At 33.8% G+C, this 14,973-nt stretch overlaps 1 protein-coding gene across 1 annotated transcript; it reads left to right on the forward strand.

The window, feature by feature from the left end:
• The first annotated feature begins 13,186 nt into the window (after positions 1 to 13,186).
• LOC127107342 (cell number regulator 1) lies at positions 13,187 to 14,622 on the forward strand. Its single transcript, XM_051044632.1, has 4 exons — positions 13,187 to 13,550; positions 13,639 to 13,710; positions 13,799 to 14,011; positions 14,103 to 14,622. Exons 1-4 carry the CDS (start codon positions 13,331 to 13,333, stop codon positions 14,189 to 14,191), a joined length of 594 nt encoding a protein of 197 aa, XP_050900589.1. The 5' UTR covers positions 13,187 to 13,330; the 3' UTR covers positions 14,192 to 14,622.
• The last annotated feature ends 351 nt before the right edge of the window (positions 14,623 to 14,973 follow it).

Consider the following 14,973-nt stretch of genomic DNA (forward strand, 5'->3'; position numbering starts at 1 on the left):
GTTTACCGAGGACAAGTAAGAATTTTGAAGCCATTTGGGTGATCGTGGATAGATTGACGAAGTCGGCTCATTTCATTCCGATCAGAATGGATTATCCGTTAGAGAGATTAGCTGAGTTGTATATTGAGAAGATTGTAAGTTTGCATGGTATTCCGTCTAGTATTGTTTCAGACAGAGATCCTAGATTTACATCGCAGTTCTGGGAAGGTTTGCAGAAGGCTTTGGGAACTAAGCTGAGATTGAGTTCTGCATATCATCCGCAGACTGATGGTCAGACTGAGAGGACGATTCAGTCACTAGAGGATCTTTTGAGGGCTTGTGTTTTGGAAAAAGGAGGTACTTGGGATTGTTATTTGCCTTTGATTGAGTTTACCTACAACAATAGTTTTCATTCGAGCATTGGTATGGCACCGTTTGAAGCTTTGTATGGTAGGAGATGTCGGACACCTTTATGTTGGTATGAGTCCGGTGAAAGTGCTGTGGTCGGACCGGAGATTGTTCAACAAACTACGGAAAAGATTAAGATGATTCAGGAGAAGATGAGAATTGCTCAGAGTCGTCAGAAGAGTTATCACGATAAGAGGAGGAAGTCACTTGAGTTCCAAGAGGGAGATCATGTGTTTCTTCGCGTCACTCCGATGACTGGTGTTGGTCGAGCTTTGAAGTCGAAGAAGTTGACACCTCGATTTATTGGTCCTTATCAGATTTTGGAGAGGATAGGAGAAGTAGCCTATCGTATCGCCTTACCGCCGTCGCTTGCGAATTTGCATGAAGTTTTTCATGTGTCTCAGTTGAGGAGGTACATTCATGATCCGTCGCATGTAGTCCAAATAGATGATGTACAGGTGAGAGATAACCTGACTGTTGAAACATCACCTATGAGGATCGAGGATCGAGAGTTGAAGCAGTTGCGGGGTAAAGAGATTGCCTTGGTGAAGGTAGCTTGGGGAGGACCAGCAGGTGGCAACGTGACTTGGGAACTGGAGAGTAAGATGAAGGAGTCTTATCCAGAGTTGTTCGCTTGAGGTATGTTTTCGAGGACGAAAACTCTTTTAGTGGGGGAGAGTTGTAACACCCCGATAATAATAAAATAATTATTTGAATTGAGTTAATAATTTAATTATTAATTTAATTAAATAATTGGAAATTTTATTATTATTATTATTTTTTTTGAATTATTATTATTTTGGAATAATAATTATTATTTGGAAAATATATATAAGTTGGAATTAAGGAAAAAGTCCCATTGGGAGTAAAAACATTTCACGTGAAAACAGAGAAAATCGTGAAAAGGGAAAAGGGCAGAGAAGAGGAGAAAGGAGCTGAAGAGCAAAGGTTGAAGAACGGAAAGGCTTGAAGCTCAAAGATTCGCCGGATTGTTAAGGTAAGGGGGGTTTATCGTCGATTAATGGGTATTGTGGGATAATATGTCATGGGTAGTAATAAGCTGTTGATTGACCTAATTGGGAATTGTGGATGTTGAGAATCTGTCGAATGAACTGTGTTAAAAACTGAAATTAAACCGGTAATTGAGTCTGTTATAATTCCCGATCGTATAGCTTTTTACGGAATCGGATTCGGAGGTCCGGAAGTCCTCCAACGGCGGAAAATGCGGAGAATTCTGCATTCTGCCTTATGTTAGCGCAGGATCTGATATTTTGTCTGCGTTAACCGGTTAACCCAGGGTGTTAACCGGTTAACACTGTATTGAAATGTGAAAATATTGAGTTTTGCCTGCGTTAACCGGTTAACCCAGGGCGTTAACCGGTTAACGCTGTTGCGTTTTGCCAGAAAGTGAGTTTTGCCTGCGTTAACCGGTTAACCCAGGGCGTTAACCGGTTAACACTGTTGCAGAGTGAAAAATTATTGTTTTTAAATGTGGTGTACCTAATTGAGGGTTGGCCTATGTTGCCTATGGTGTAATAGGGATAAATTCCCGCTGTTTTGAGCAGTATATGCAATATTGAAATGTACTAATATTGTGGTTGTTGTTTGGCATAATCTGACATGCTTATGTGATGAAAGATTGATGATGTATAATGATGTACATGATGCTGTGAATGTATATATTATGCATGTATGTGTGAATGGACTGTTGTATGGCTCAGAGTGTGAGCATATGTTTATTCTTGAATTATTGTTGATGTTGCATTGCTAGATGATTAGCATGCATGGCATAGCCTTCGGGGCTGTAGCTAATTCCCATAGTGAGGAATTAGTGAGTGAACCATTGTGGGTTTGTTGTTGATGTTTGCATACTAGATGATTAGTGTGCATAGTCTAGCCTTCGGGGCTGTAGCTAATTCCCATGGTGAGGAATTAGTGAGTGAGTCACTAGGTCTCAAATGAGTGGGACTAGTGAGCTTAGTAGCCGTATCTGGAGGGATCGGTGAGCTTGAACTATATGTTCAAGAATAGTCGGTACCGCATGTGTAGAGTCTCATTGCATAAAAATATGTATGGCGTATAATATGAATGGATGTGTTCCAATATTATACGTGTGTTGTGTTGTCGTTAAGTATGATTTGAGATTATACTGGTATTGTATATTGATGTTGAGTATGATGTTTAAGCCAATGAGCTACTACTGAATGTGTATTGCAATTAGGGTGATTGATGTGTTAATTACTTGGCATTACATATTGTTTTATAATGCTTATTATATTGATTGAGGAACTCACCCTTACAACTATTTTTCAGGTAACGAGAAATGAGTTGAGTAGAAGCAAATGCTTGGAGTCTAGTGTAGTCTCCCTAGTGGGTCATGCTCTGATAGATGTAACATCGGGCGGGAAAACTTTGATTATTATTATTGTTGTTGTTGTTGAACTAAATTACATGTGATGTTACATGTTTTGCATGATTGAGTTGATCTCTATCCGCTGCGTAATTGTGCAAATACTTTATATTTAAATTAAATAAAAGAGCATGATGGTTATATTGTTTAAATGGTGTGGAATGTTTGTGTGACACCCTTGGTGCACTATTACTCTGATTATATGTTTATTATTTTAATTAATTTTTGGGGTATTTTAGAAGGGTGTTACATATACATTATCCAGGAGCCTGCTACGGGGCGTAGCAGGCTGGCGAGAAGTTCCCCGATTTGTTTCTTTTTCCAACTTTCCTAAGTTGTTTTGGGATATTTGTAACTTTTGATTTTATCCAATTTTTGATTGTGATGAGCATTGAACCATTAGATTTATTCCACCTTTAGAATTTTCCATAAAACTCATATGTAGTGGAGTTTTAAGGAATCTATACTTTTATTCTAGTTTTACGTATTTTATTTTCTAAGTTTCTCTTTATTGCTTTGTACTCAAGTCTCCATTTGAGCACTAGATCTATCTCAATTCAAGTGAATTTTTTGTCAGGTTATTTTCATTCTTATTTGCAATTGTCAATTTATGATTTTACTGTTAATCATGTTTTCGATTTTGATAATTGCTCTTATTGTATTGTTTTTCACCATGAGTGAGTAGTCCTCTATGGACTAAGGGTCATGAGACCTAACTCATGACCTTTCATATGATCAATCATTAATCGATTACGAGAATTTTATTTAAGAGTTATTTTAAAACCTGAGTTTTTCATTCCCACACTTGCATGAAAGTGGAGAGTTTTCAGGTACCGGTCGTAATCTGAAAGGATATGTATCGGTACCCGAGAGCCGGGTTTTAAACAGTTTAGTATGATACAACGAAAGTGCTTGTACATGATTAAGAAAGGTTTCATCTTTCATAGCTGCACAAAGAAAATACTTTCTGACGAATAATTCGGCCTTGGAAAAGCAGAAGAATTATTCGCCTCAAATAGGACAACACGCCGACGAAAGTAGGTGTTGTCCATATTTATTTCTTTTCTATAACCGTGTTAAAATTCTCGTAATAGAAGTGAAGAGATCATATGAGTGTGTCAGAGTAGGGATCATGAACCCTAGCTCCTGTTTGTTTTAGAGTATTTTAAGTGATTTTTATTTAAGCTATTTTTTCAAAAGTGCTTTTTATTTTAAGTTGCTTCATAAAACACATGTTTTCAATCACTCTAGATATACACCAATAGAATAGAATTTGGTAATCAACCTTTGGTCTTTGTAGTTCGATAACTGTTTTTACTACTTTGCACAACCGTACACTTATGGTGTCTCACCTAGAAAGTTTAAAATACAAAGCAGAATATTTAAAAAAAAACACTAATGAGTAAAAGGAATCAAAAACACAATACTCAGAAACAAATGCGACTACTGACTATGATTCTAAAGGAGATTGACATTTTTGTAAATAGAGGAAAGAAAAACAAAAATATAGAAAGATTATACAATTTACACTTGCCAAGTAACCACGAAAAGCTTATTGTATTATAACAGCGGAGGTTTCCTCTGACAATCGTGGCTGCCCATCATGCGCTTTGGAGTTACTTCCCACGCCGCTGCTTCATTTCTCACACATTGAAATCCTAAAATCAGAATAAGAATAAAACAAACCCTTAAATCTCTAGCCACTGTGACATGTCTAAGCATATTTTTGTAGATCTAAGCAGAGGAGGATAAAGAGCACAAACCCTGAAATATGTTTAATTTTATCTCAAATTTCTTTCATAACCAAATTTCTACCTTGAAAAATATTCCATCCGTAAATCTGTGTAAATCCTCCTAGAACCCTATAGTCTTTGTTGAAGAAAAGGAAGGGGAGAGAGAGAGAGAGAGAGAGAGAGAGAGAGAGAGAGAGAGAGAGAGAGAGAAAGAGAGAGAGAGATATGTTGGTACAGGAAGCAAAAGAGCATGGGAAACAAATGTGAGTTCTAAGTCTCACATTGCTTTAAAAAATGGAGGTTTAGCACTTTATAAGTAAGAGATCTCATACACCTATCACCTTAAGGTTTTGGGTGAATATGTGGTATTTCTCTCACTTGTTTGGGTGAATCTTTGACCTTTAGGTGTGTGTTTGACCTAATGTGAATGTTTCCATCTCATAATGACACATTAGTGGTATCAGAGTCTGGTTTGAGTAAGGGGTCATCTCCTTGTATCAAAAGTCTTCCTGACACATGTAGATGGTCAGGCGGCATGTTCCGTTGAAATGCCCGTGACGAGATAATGGTGTCTCTCAATGGTGCTACAAACATGTGGATGAAAGAGATTTCGCTTGAGGGGGAGTATAATGGATGGACTCACACGTGAGTGGGAGTTTATTAATAAACAAGTGTGATATATTTAGTAACAAGTGTGAGTTCTAAGTCTCACATTGCTTTAAAAAGTGGAGGTTGAGCATTTTATAAGTAAGAGGATCCATACACCCATCACCTTAAGGTTTTGGATGAATATGTGGTGTCTCTCCCACTTGTTTGAGTTTGACCTTTATGTGAGTGTGTGATCCAATGTGAATGTTTTTCCCTCATGATAATCCAAAAAAAAACAAATTTGATTCAATTTTAAGATAGTTAACAAAAGTTTATTCCTACTCTAGCAAAAATTGCAGTAATAAATAATAAAATCATTCCCACTTTTAAGATAGTTAACAAAAGTTTTTCAGGAATGTTATTCCTATCCATTTTTTACACCATATACATTGTTCACCGTATTTATACGATGAACGGTGTGTTTTTTAAATAAAAAATATATTTATGAACAATGCGTGAACAATGTCATAAACAATGTCCATGAACAGTATCTGTGAACAGTGACTTTTAATAGTGAAACGAAGTTGATTAATGAAATATAAAAAATTGTTAATAAAGTGATGAAGTTGGTTGATAAACGACGAGATATTAAAAATGTTTTTTTAAAATAAAACAAAGTTGATTAATAAAGAGTTAGTTAATAATCGTTCAAATATTAAAAATAATTTTTAACAGTAAACAAAGTTGGTTAATAAAATATAAAATATTGATTAATTAAATTATAAAGTTGATTAATCACACAATTTAATACTAGTATCCTTTAATCTAAAATAAAAATAAAATAAAATAAAATAATTAAAATAATAATTTTTATATTTAATTATTTATCGTATTGTTGAACAGTGAAATAATATATATATATATATATATATATATATATATATATATATATATATATATATATATATATATATATATATATATATATATATATATATATATATAGAGAGAGAGAGAGAGAGAGAGAGATGTTTTTGTGGTGTAGGAATATATTTTTGAAAATTTACAATAGTAATAACAGATTATATATATTCATAAGAAGCCATCATTAAACAACCAATCAAAGTCCAATCAAATTTACTTATAATATAATAGTAATAAGAGATTATATATATTCATAAGAAGCCACCATTAAACAACTAATCAAAGTCCATGGAGTGATAAATTAATATTTTCATTAAAAAGGTAAAATACACTTAAATATACATGAAAATAACGTTCTTCAACTATTACATATAATTCAGAGCTATCTCCGACATAATTATGTATAATTCTTGAAGATATAGGAGTACAACATATATTTTTCTATAAGTGTTTTTTTCTTATTATACAACCAAGGGCAAACAGATGCATAGCCCCAGCATTGCAATATGTGCTAACTTTTGATACTATGACATAAAACTCTAACATGCACAACAGATGGCCATCAATACTGGATCATATCATGGTAGCAAAAGAGAAAAGTTAAAGGACCCAATGCTAAAGGATTTAGGAAGATAGAAAAAGTTATGACTCTACATTTAGCACATTTAACACAATATGAGAAAATTTGTATAGTGACACAACTTTCAACCAAACAACAATTAATTGATATTTGATGACTGACAATCACTCATTTCAAAATTAGGAATTAGACAGTGAAAAGAGTCAGGTCATACATTCAACATAATAGAAACTTTGTGTAACAAAATATAAAGGAAAAAAGCAACAGAATTATGTTTGTCCCTATCCAATCAACTGCACATGTGCCATTATAATTAATTAGTTGACTATGTAAAGAGTGAGAGATTCAAAATTTGGGATGAAAATCCCTTTACAAATTCTTGATATAACAAAATTATGAGATTATGAAAAACAAAATGTATTATTTTCCACTTTGAGTCATTCCCTGTTGATAATGTTATAGTGCATCCTTTGTATTCAACATCTGTCTTCACAATTTATGCTAAAGATAAACACTTGCTTAATTGTTCATACTAAATAACAAAATGCACATAAATTGGTTTCAACTTTTCTTTTCTTTTATAAGGAGAATTTTACAACAGGGGGAGAACAAGGGTATTCCAAATGCAATGGTGATCGTAATTACAAAGAAATATACACACTATCAGATTAGAGGACAAATTCAGTTAGGATACAAATGCAGTTAGGTTTATGTAAAAATATAAAACTTCAACCTAAAAGAAAACTAGAAGAAAAAGAGATTTAGGGTTTAGGTAAATATCAACAAAAAAAAAAAAAAAATAGGATTTTGATAGACTAACCTATTATGAGCTTCATTCTAGTTTTTGTCTTCATAAGCCTCTGTGTTTTCCTCTTCACACTATAGCCTAGTCTTCCCAAGCCTCTGCATTTTCCTCTTCACGTTGTAGCTCAGAAACAGAAGCAAATTGATTCAACACTTGTAAGCAAAAGTAGAATCAAAATTTATAGGGTTTTGTAAGAAGAAGAATGCAAAAAAAATGTAAAAAGATATAATTAGAAAGAATGCACCAAAGATTTATACAACCACTTGACATGTTTTTGTCCCCAAGAGTTTATTATTTAAAGTTCCACTAATAATAAGTCTTGAGCTTGTAAGGATATTCACTTGAAACTTTTTCCAATAGAGAGATATTTTGCACATGTTGATCCTTAAACCAAACAGAGCTCTTAATAGGTTGAGCTCTTAAACCAAATAGAGATTTTAACAGCCTAATCTTAAAAATCAAACAAGAATATTGCTCAAGAATAAATGCATCCTCCCGGTGCTACCAAACACTCACAAGTATTTTTCACTCTCTTGGCACTAAGGCAACTCTAATGAATAACAAAAAAAAATATAGAAGATGGTAGAAAATGGTATACTATAGTTTAAATTTGAAAATTTGTGTAATATAAGAATGAGGAGAAGCCCTATATTTATAGGAGAAGATTTGGCTCAAAAAGAAAAAGATTCATGAATTTTTTAATGAACTAATTGATTAACCCTAAGTATTAATCAATTAGATAAACTAAATAAGGAAGACTTTTGAATTCATTTGTCACTAATTGATTAAAGGATTCCTTATTCAATTTTGAGGGCATTACAAATGAGTTAATAAATCAATCCTAATGTTCTAATCGATTAATAAGTGTAAAAATCACTCTTAATTGTTTGAGCAAGTCGGTAATTAATTAGTTACATGTATACAAACATTTTTAGGAGTTTTATCAAAATGAGATAGACTTAAAAACATTTTTAAGTATGTGTGTGTGAGTTGCCTTAGTATCTCAAGAGTTACTCTTATATCACTATATTTAAACTGATCACTCAGACACATGACCAAGAAAGCCTCCAGACTTCCTCTCTTTCACATCTTTGAAGCTTCAAGATCCCCTACTTGATTAATAATTATTTTCAAACTTAATTTGGGACTTGACTCTTCTAACTGACGAGACTTGATATAGATTCTTTAATAGACACCATCATCAGATGTTGCTTGACCATAGATCCTTAAGGACTTTATCGAATATTTTTTGACATTGAGTGTTGTCAACATCAAAACCACCAAGGTCATTTGACGGTTGTAAAGAGTTGTACCTGCAAGCACCTAAATCCATAAACATCTCGCTAATTTACTATACTTCCAAAAATTATTACAAAATATTACAAATAAGTTACAAGAAATAGTTACTTAAGTTCCCAAGAATAAACTCTATTTTTTATCCAAGTGTTTCACAATCTCTCTAACTCTATACATAAGCCCAAGATGTTAAGAAGTGTTTCCCGGGGGGCCCTTAGATATCTCCAAGATTTTTCCAAATTCCAAGAACACATTCTTAGGAATTTATCATTGTCTGGCTAAGATTATCACTAGGATATTAACAAAAATTTGTCTTTGTCTTCAACTCTAAATTTCTAAAGGTTGTGAATACAAGAATGCAAGAGATGCATATTTATAAATCTTGAAACCCAACAGATCAATAACAAATTCAAGACTAAACACATTAACAAACGAATCCATGAATTGAAACTAAGAAGTCCAAAATATATGAACCGAGAAAACTAAATAGGATGACCGAAAATTCGAACTGTCGCAAATCAACTAGTTGATGTCGACCCACCGCCACCGCCACCGCTGACCAGAGCCCGACCACCGCTCATTATCATCTCGGTCATTGAACCATCATGACTCGATACTCACCGACGGAATTGTGGCACCGCCATCTCCACCCACGTCTACCACCTGACGAACATCACCAAGTTCCTATTTTCGGAGGTCTCTCGCCACCTCCAACCACCTCCCTACTATTCTTACACCTTTGACGACATCTTGGTTGCTTTGATGGATTTTTGGTTAATTCAATATCGAAATATATTTTCTTTATCTTCATCACTTAACGTTTTTAGGCATACTTCAACAATCTTCACCTTGACTTTAAATCGTGGTTATGCCAATTTACGCATCAACAACATTATTGTTCTATGTCAATTCAATATTTATTGAACAACTTTTATCAATTTTAAGCCTCATTTAAACATCGATCTTTCCACTTGCATCCACTTGCTCTTAACTATCTCTTTTTTTTTTCAATAGTCTAACAAGCCCATAAGTATGGTTGTTCAACCATCTTTGACTCCATCTTTTTTTGAATGCCTTCCTGAAGGTTCTTATTTTTTAGTTTTGCAACCCTTCAGCCACATTCAAAGCATAACACCAAAGGTTTGCATAATCCTCCCTTTGAGATGGTACAAGCTCCCTCTTTACCTTATCACGGGTCAAATGACAAATATATGCATATCTAATCGTTCTCTCACTACTACTAGTATCCATATCAGGAAATCCACTTAAAAGTGAGTCTTCTCCATCATAGTTTTCAAAAGATTCATTCCATGTCTTTACTTTTCTTCCCTTGACGGGACTCGCTAAAATTAATATATTTGTGACTGATGAACTTCGATCCTCAAGTTTCCACTCCCAACAGCTCATAACTCTTCCTACCTCTTGGATAGCATTTGAAGACACAATCCACAAATTCACCATCAAGTTAAATTATTTTGATTTGAACAATAAGCAACGTTTTGATGACCTTCAAAATAGAGTAGATTACAATATTCATACTCCAAACATCTATAAATACATGGAAGTCTATTCCTATAAATCAACATATGTCAACCAGGTAAACTGCTTCGCCACAAGCCTTGCCTCGGAAACTCAATGACAACTCATCGATCACATGCATTTTCATCCCTTATCTTCTACAAAAGTCATTAAAGTGTTATGAAATAACCTTTAGGCATCCATAATATATTGACCACAAATTCAATAGCTTTTTCTTGTCATGAAAGTCTTCAATAAGTGGTGATGAATGAACAACAACACTGGAACCTTTTTAATATATAAATCACATATTTTAGACCATTTAGATATGATCACTTCACCGTGCAAAATTTGCAACATCCTATGTTCAATTCTAGTCTAATAGCCTAAATCACCAAACATGCTTATGGATGACAAATATTGCCTGAGCTCTGGAACATACCTCATGTTGTGAAGAAAAAACTCAAGATCATCAAACATTTTAAGTCTAATTGTACCAATACGATGAACATTGCAAACCTTATTATCACGTAAGGAGAACAATTTCATCTTGCTCTAACTTCAAAGTATCAAAGTATTCTTTTCTTGGACATGTGTGATAAGAGCAATCTGAGTCCATGATCCAACACTCTTTAGTCTCCAAACGCGACACTACTGATACACCAACACTCTCATAACTATCCTCATCTGAGGTAACTATAATATGAACAATATCTTCTTTTTCCTCTCTCTCTCTCTCGAGACAATCCATCTTGAAGTGATTGAGTTTGTGACAAATAAAGCATTTTAACTTTGACTTGTCAAACCGCTTTGATTTGAACATCCTTTTACACTCATATACTCCTCTTGAGACACTCGAACATTCATCATTATTGTCAATCTTCAAATCTTCCACCTTTGAAAATTATTTTGATCTCACACTCGTTTGGACTTCATTAAAAAAAATGATACTTTCGTTAATATAAAGAAAGACATCCTTAAAGTTATCAAAGGATCTGGTTAATGAGCTCAACAAAAGTAGAGCCATGTTATCATCTTCAATATTCTCAAGATCATCAATAATTTTGTGGAATTTTGTCAACTGATCCATTATGGATTTGTTTTCTACCATTCAGAATAAGTAGACTTGTTGTTTCACACATAAACTCTGAACCAAATACTTGGTCATATATAATGATTCAAGTTTTTCCCATACCAAAATTAGAGTCTTCTCCCTAACGACTTCCATTAGAACTTTATCCTCGAGAAACACGATAATGGGACTTCTTGTCTTATCCACCATCTTGATCTTCACTGCTTTTTTTAGACGTGCATACATCAATATCTCGTCCTTCAATACTTCAATAGAACTCTCTTGAGTTAAGATTGTTTGCCATTTTCATTTTTTGTAACCCAAAATCGTTGTCTTTGGAAAATCTCCCAGTTTTCCATTTAGAACTCATGGTGCACAATTGTAAACAAAACTCCTTTGCCTCTCGGTCGGCGCCACTTGTTGTGAAAAACTAGTAGAATATTTAAAAACATTTGAGAAGAATTATTCATAGTTCTATCCCACCAAGAAGTTTTATGAGCAAGACAAAGAATAATGACAAATAAAATAAATGGTCTTCAACAAAAATATATCTCTATATAATAAGATATCAATTTAATTTAACAGAAGAAGATAAAGTAAAGACAATAACACAATCCAAGATATTTAAAAGTATTTCTCAATTTCTCTTAAATATCTAAGAATTTTCCAAAATCCAAGAACACACTCTTAAAAATTTACCATTGCCTCTATAAGATTACCACTATTCCCAAATCCTTATCTTTATCTTCTACTCTACTATTCTAAAGGTTAAAGGAATGCAAGATATACATATTTATAACTCTTAAAACCTAACGAATCCATAAGAAACTCAAAACTCAACTCATTAAGAAAGGCAAAACACATGAATCAAGAAAACTGAACGTGATAACCAAAAACTCATATCGTCGCGGACCGGCCAGAGCTCTACCACGGCTGGCCAACCGCTGCCGCCGATTGAATCCCCACCACCACTTGCCATCATCTCGATCGCCGGACCAATGTCGCCTGATACCAGACGACCGCCGCCGCCTGACACCCAACTATCACCATCCCCGCCGCCCACCACCGGCTTCCAATTTTCGACGGGCTCCGCCGTTCTGCCTCCATACGGACGCCTTCTGACCATTTCCTAACCGCGGCTTTTTGGTCCATTGAGATATCAATGTGGCGAGCCACCAGACTCCATGGCCCAATAACTCAAGGAAGTCATTTTTTAATCTTACATTGTTTTGTACCAATACTTCTACATGTTGAAGATATTATAATCTCTTTGTCGTTGAACATAAAATATTATAAATCAAAGCCTTTGTTTGTTCAAAGTATCAGTATAAAATTTCACTTCTTTTTTAATTTTAAATATGTAACTTGTTTCCGTTTGTTAGTATAACTTATAAGCTGATGACTATTTGTAATTAAGAAGGTACCATATATATCCTTCTCAGCTTAACGGTTGCCAAGTAATCATTGATTTCAGCTTACATCATTACAAACAATACATTATTCTGTAGTCAACTTGTAATCTTGAACAGATACTATTGGAAATTGCAAGGTGATTGCGAATTGTCTTCTCTTCCTATCTTTTTGCAGTCAGATTTTCAAATCTGAATATGGCATGTGAAATTATTATTATTATTAATATATCTCCGGTCCTGGCTCCTAAGAAAGAGCATCGAAATGCAATTTACAACTAAAATATACAATTTCAACGTTTACCATAAATCAGTGGTCATGACAATGAAACGTGCATTAACACATTATATATACTGATATATTCAAACACTAATTATTTATACTTTGATGTACTAGTATATATATACTTTACTTTGCAACTACTGATTATTATTTATAAAAAAAGACTAATCAGACAGAAAATGGTTTTTCCTAGTAGTTACAAACTATACTAATGCGGAAGTGATGTACTCTCTTATACAAGTTTCTGCTATTTATATATACATAAACACTAAGATAAAAAAGAAAAGCTTGTGTTGGTTGAAGGACCAATTCAAGAAATAACATTATGTATCCTACCGTAAATGAAACCGATCATGATCATGTATATGCAGCTAATAATCATAGCCATCCCCCTCAAGGCTATGTCCTACAAATGCCAAGTTATGGCATACCACAGCCTTATCCTCCTCCTCCTCCTCCATATATCAGCAACAGTTCAAGGGCCATCCCAAGAACACATCACTGGTCAACTGGTCTATGCCGTTGTCTTGATGATCCTGGAATCTGTAAGAATCATGTAGTAGCTAGATTCATTCACTCACCTTTCTTTAAAACAGTGTCATATAATGATTATGTTTTTGTTCTATTAACAAGGTTTGGTCACTTGCTGCTGCCCTTGTGTTACTTTTGGATTGATATCAGAGATAGTAGATAAAGGAAATTCAAGTAAGTATAATCTTTATATAAAATTTAATGAAATTAGTTAGAATAATTATTTATCATGGTTGATTTGGTTTTTTTTTATTATATGTAGGTTGCACTTGTAATGGAACAATTTATGGGGCGTTATTGGCTATGACAGGACTTGCATGTTTGTATTCATGTTATTATAGATCCAAACTGAGGGCACAATATGACTTGCCAGAGGCACCTTGTATGGATTGCTTAGTTCATTTTTGTTGCGAAACTTGTGCTCTTTGTCAGGAATATAGAGAGCTCAAAAACCGTGGATTTGACTTGAGCATAGGTGTGTAAGTCTTTCTTTCTTTCTTCAAATACTATGGTTTTGTTTTTGTTTGACCCTTGAATTGTTTTTGATGATTAAATTAAATATATAGGGTGGGAAGCTAACATGGAAAGACAAAGACAAGGATCAGTTACAGTTACAGTGGCACCACCTATGATTTCACCAGCTATGACAAGATGAAAAAATAATGAAACATCTTTAGGAGCTCCTTTCACTATCCATGGAAACTGTTGATGTTGTTTCAACTTTTTTGTTTTGTATATATTTTGCTTGTTGCTTGGTTTCAGTGGTTTTTGGTAAGCACATATTTTTGTCTTATATCAGCAGCATGTAATGCAAGAAGTTTCTTTGATCTAAAGTTCAACAATAAGTTGGATTAATTTATTTTGAGAGGAGGGTCGTTATTCTTGGCAGTTTAGTTTTGCTTTGGTTTGGATGAAGGTTTTGATTTGATTGTGTATTTTGAGATCTAGTTTTATGTGAATGTGGTTAGTTTTACTGATTGTATGGATAAAGGAGAAAGAAGAATGCTTCCGGTGGAGATAATTCATAATATGGTGCTACATGTACTTTTTCCATCATGATTTATTGGTTAGTTTTTTACTGCATCATGAGATTATAATATATTATTTATGCGGTTTTTAATTTGCTAAATTTAGATGGTGTGATTAGAATAGAAGAAATCAAATTTGAAGGGATGTTATAATGTATATATTTGTAGCATTATAGTATATAACTCTAGTGTAATATGGAATTAGTGAGTATATGTTTGGTATGTTTGGGCATAAGCTTATGTCTGAAGCAGAAATCAATAAGGAAAGAAGAAAGTTATGGATAATTGAATTTGAAAATCCATGGTAGTTAAAATCCTAATTTGAATCGTAAAATCCATGGTGGTCGAACATCATTTACGTTGGGTTCAGTTTTTTATACATATTTGATTTTTAATTGCATTTTTGTTA

Source organism: Lathyrus oleraceus, chromosome 7, assembly GCF_024323335.1.
Source record: "Lathyrus oleraceus cultivar Zhongwan6 chromosome 7, CAAS_Psat_ZW6_1.0, whole genome shotgun sequence".
In the NCBI taxonomy this organism is placed as follows: Eukaryota; Viridiplantae; Streptophyta; class Magnoliopsida; order Fabales; family Fabaceae; genus Lathyrus; species Lathyrus oleraceus.

What these genes read in the sequence shown, in the direction of transcription:
- LOC127107342 (XM_051044632.1), top strand. Translation starts at nt 13,331, where the DNA reads ATGTATCCTACCGTAAATGAAACCGATCATGATCATGTATATGCAGCT. An exon ending in AGTAGATAAAGGAAATTCAA is followed by an intron (nt 13,711 to 13,798) that starts GTAAGTATAATC and finishes TATTATATGTAG; the next exon opens with GTTGCACTTGTAATGGAACA. An exon ending in TGGATTTGACTTGAGCATAG is followed by an intron (nt 14,012 to 14,102) that starts GTGTGTAAGTCT and finishes TTAAATATATAG; the next exon opens with GGTGGGAAGCTAACATGGAA.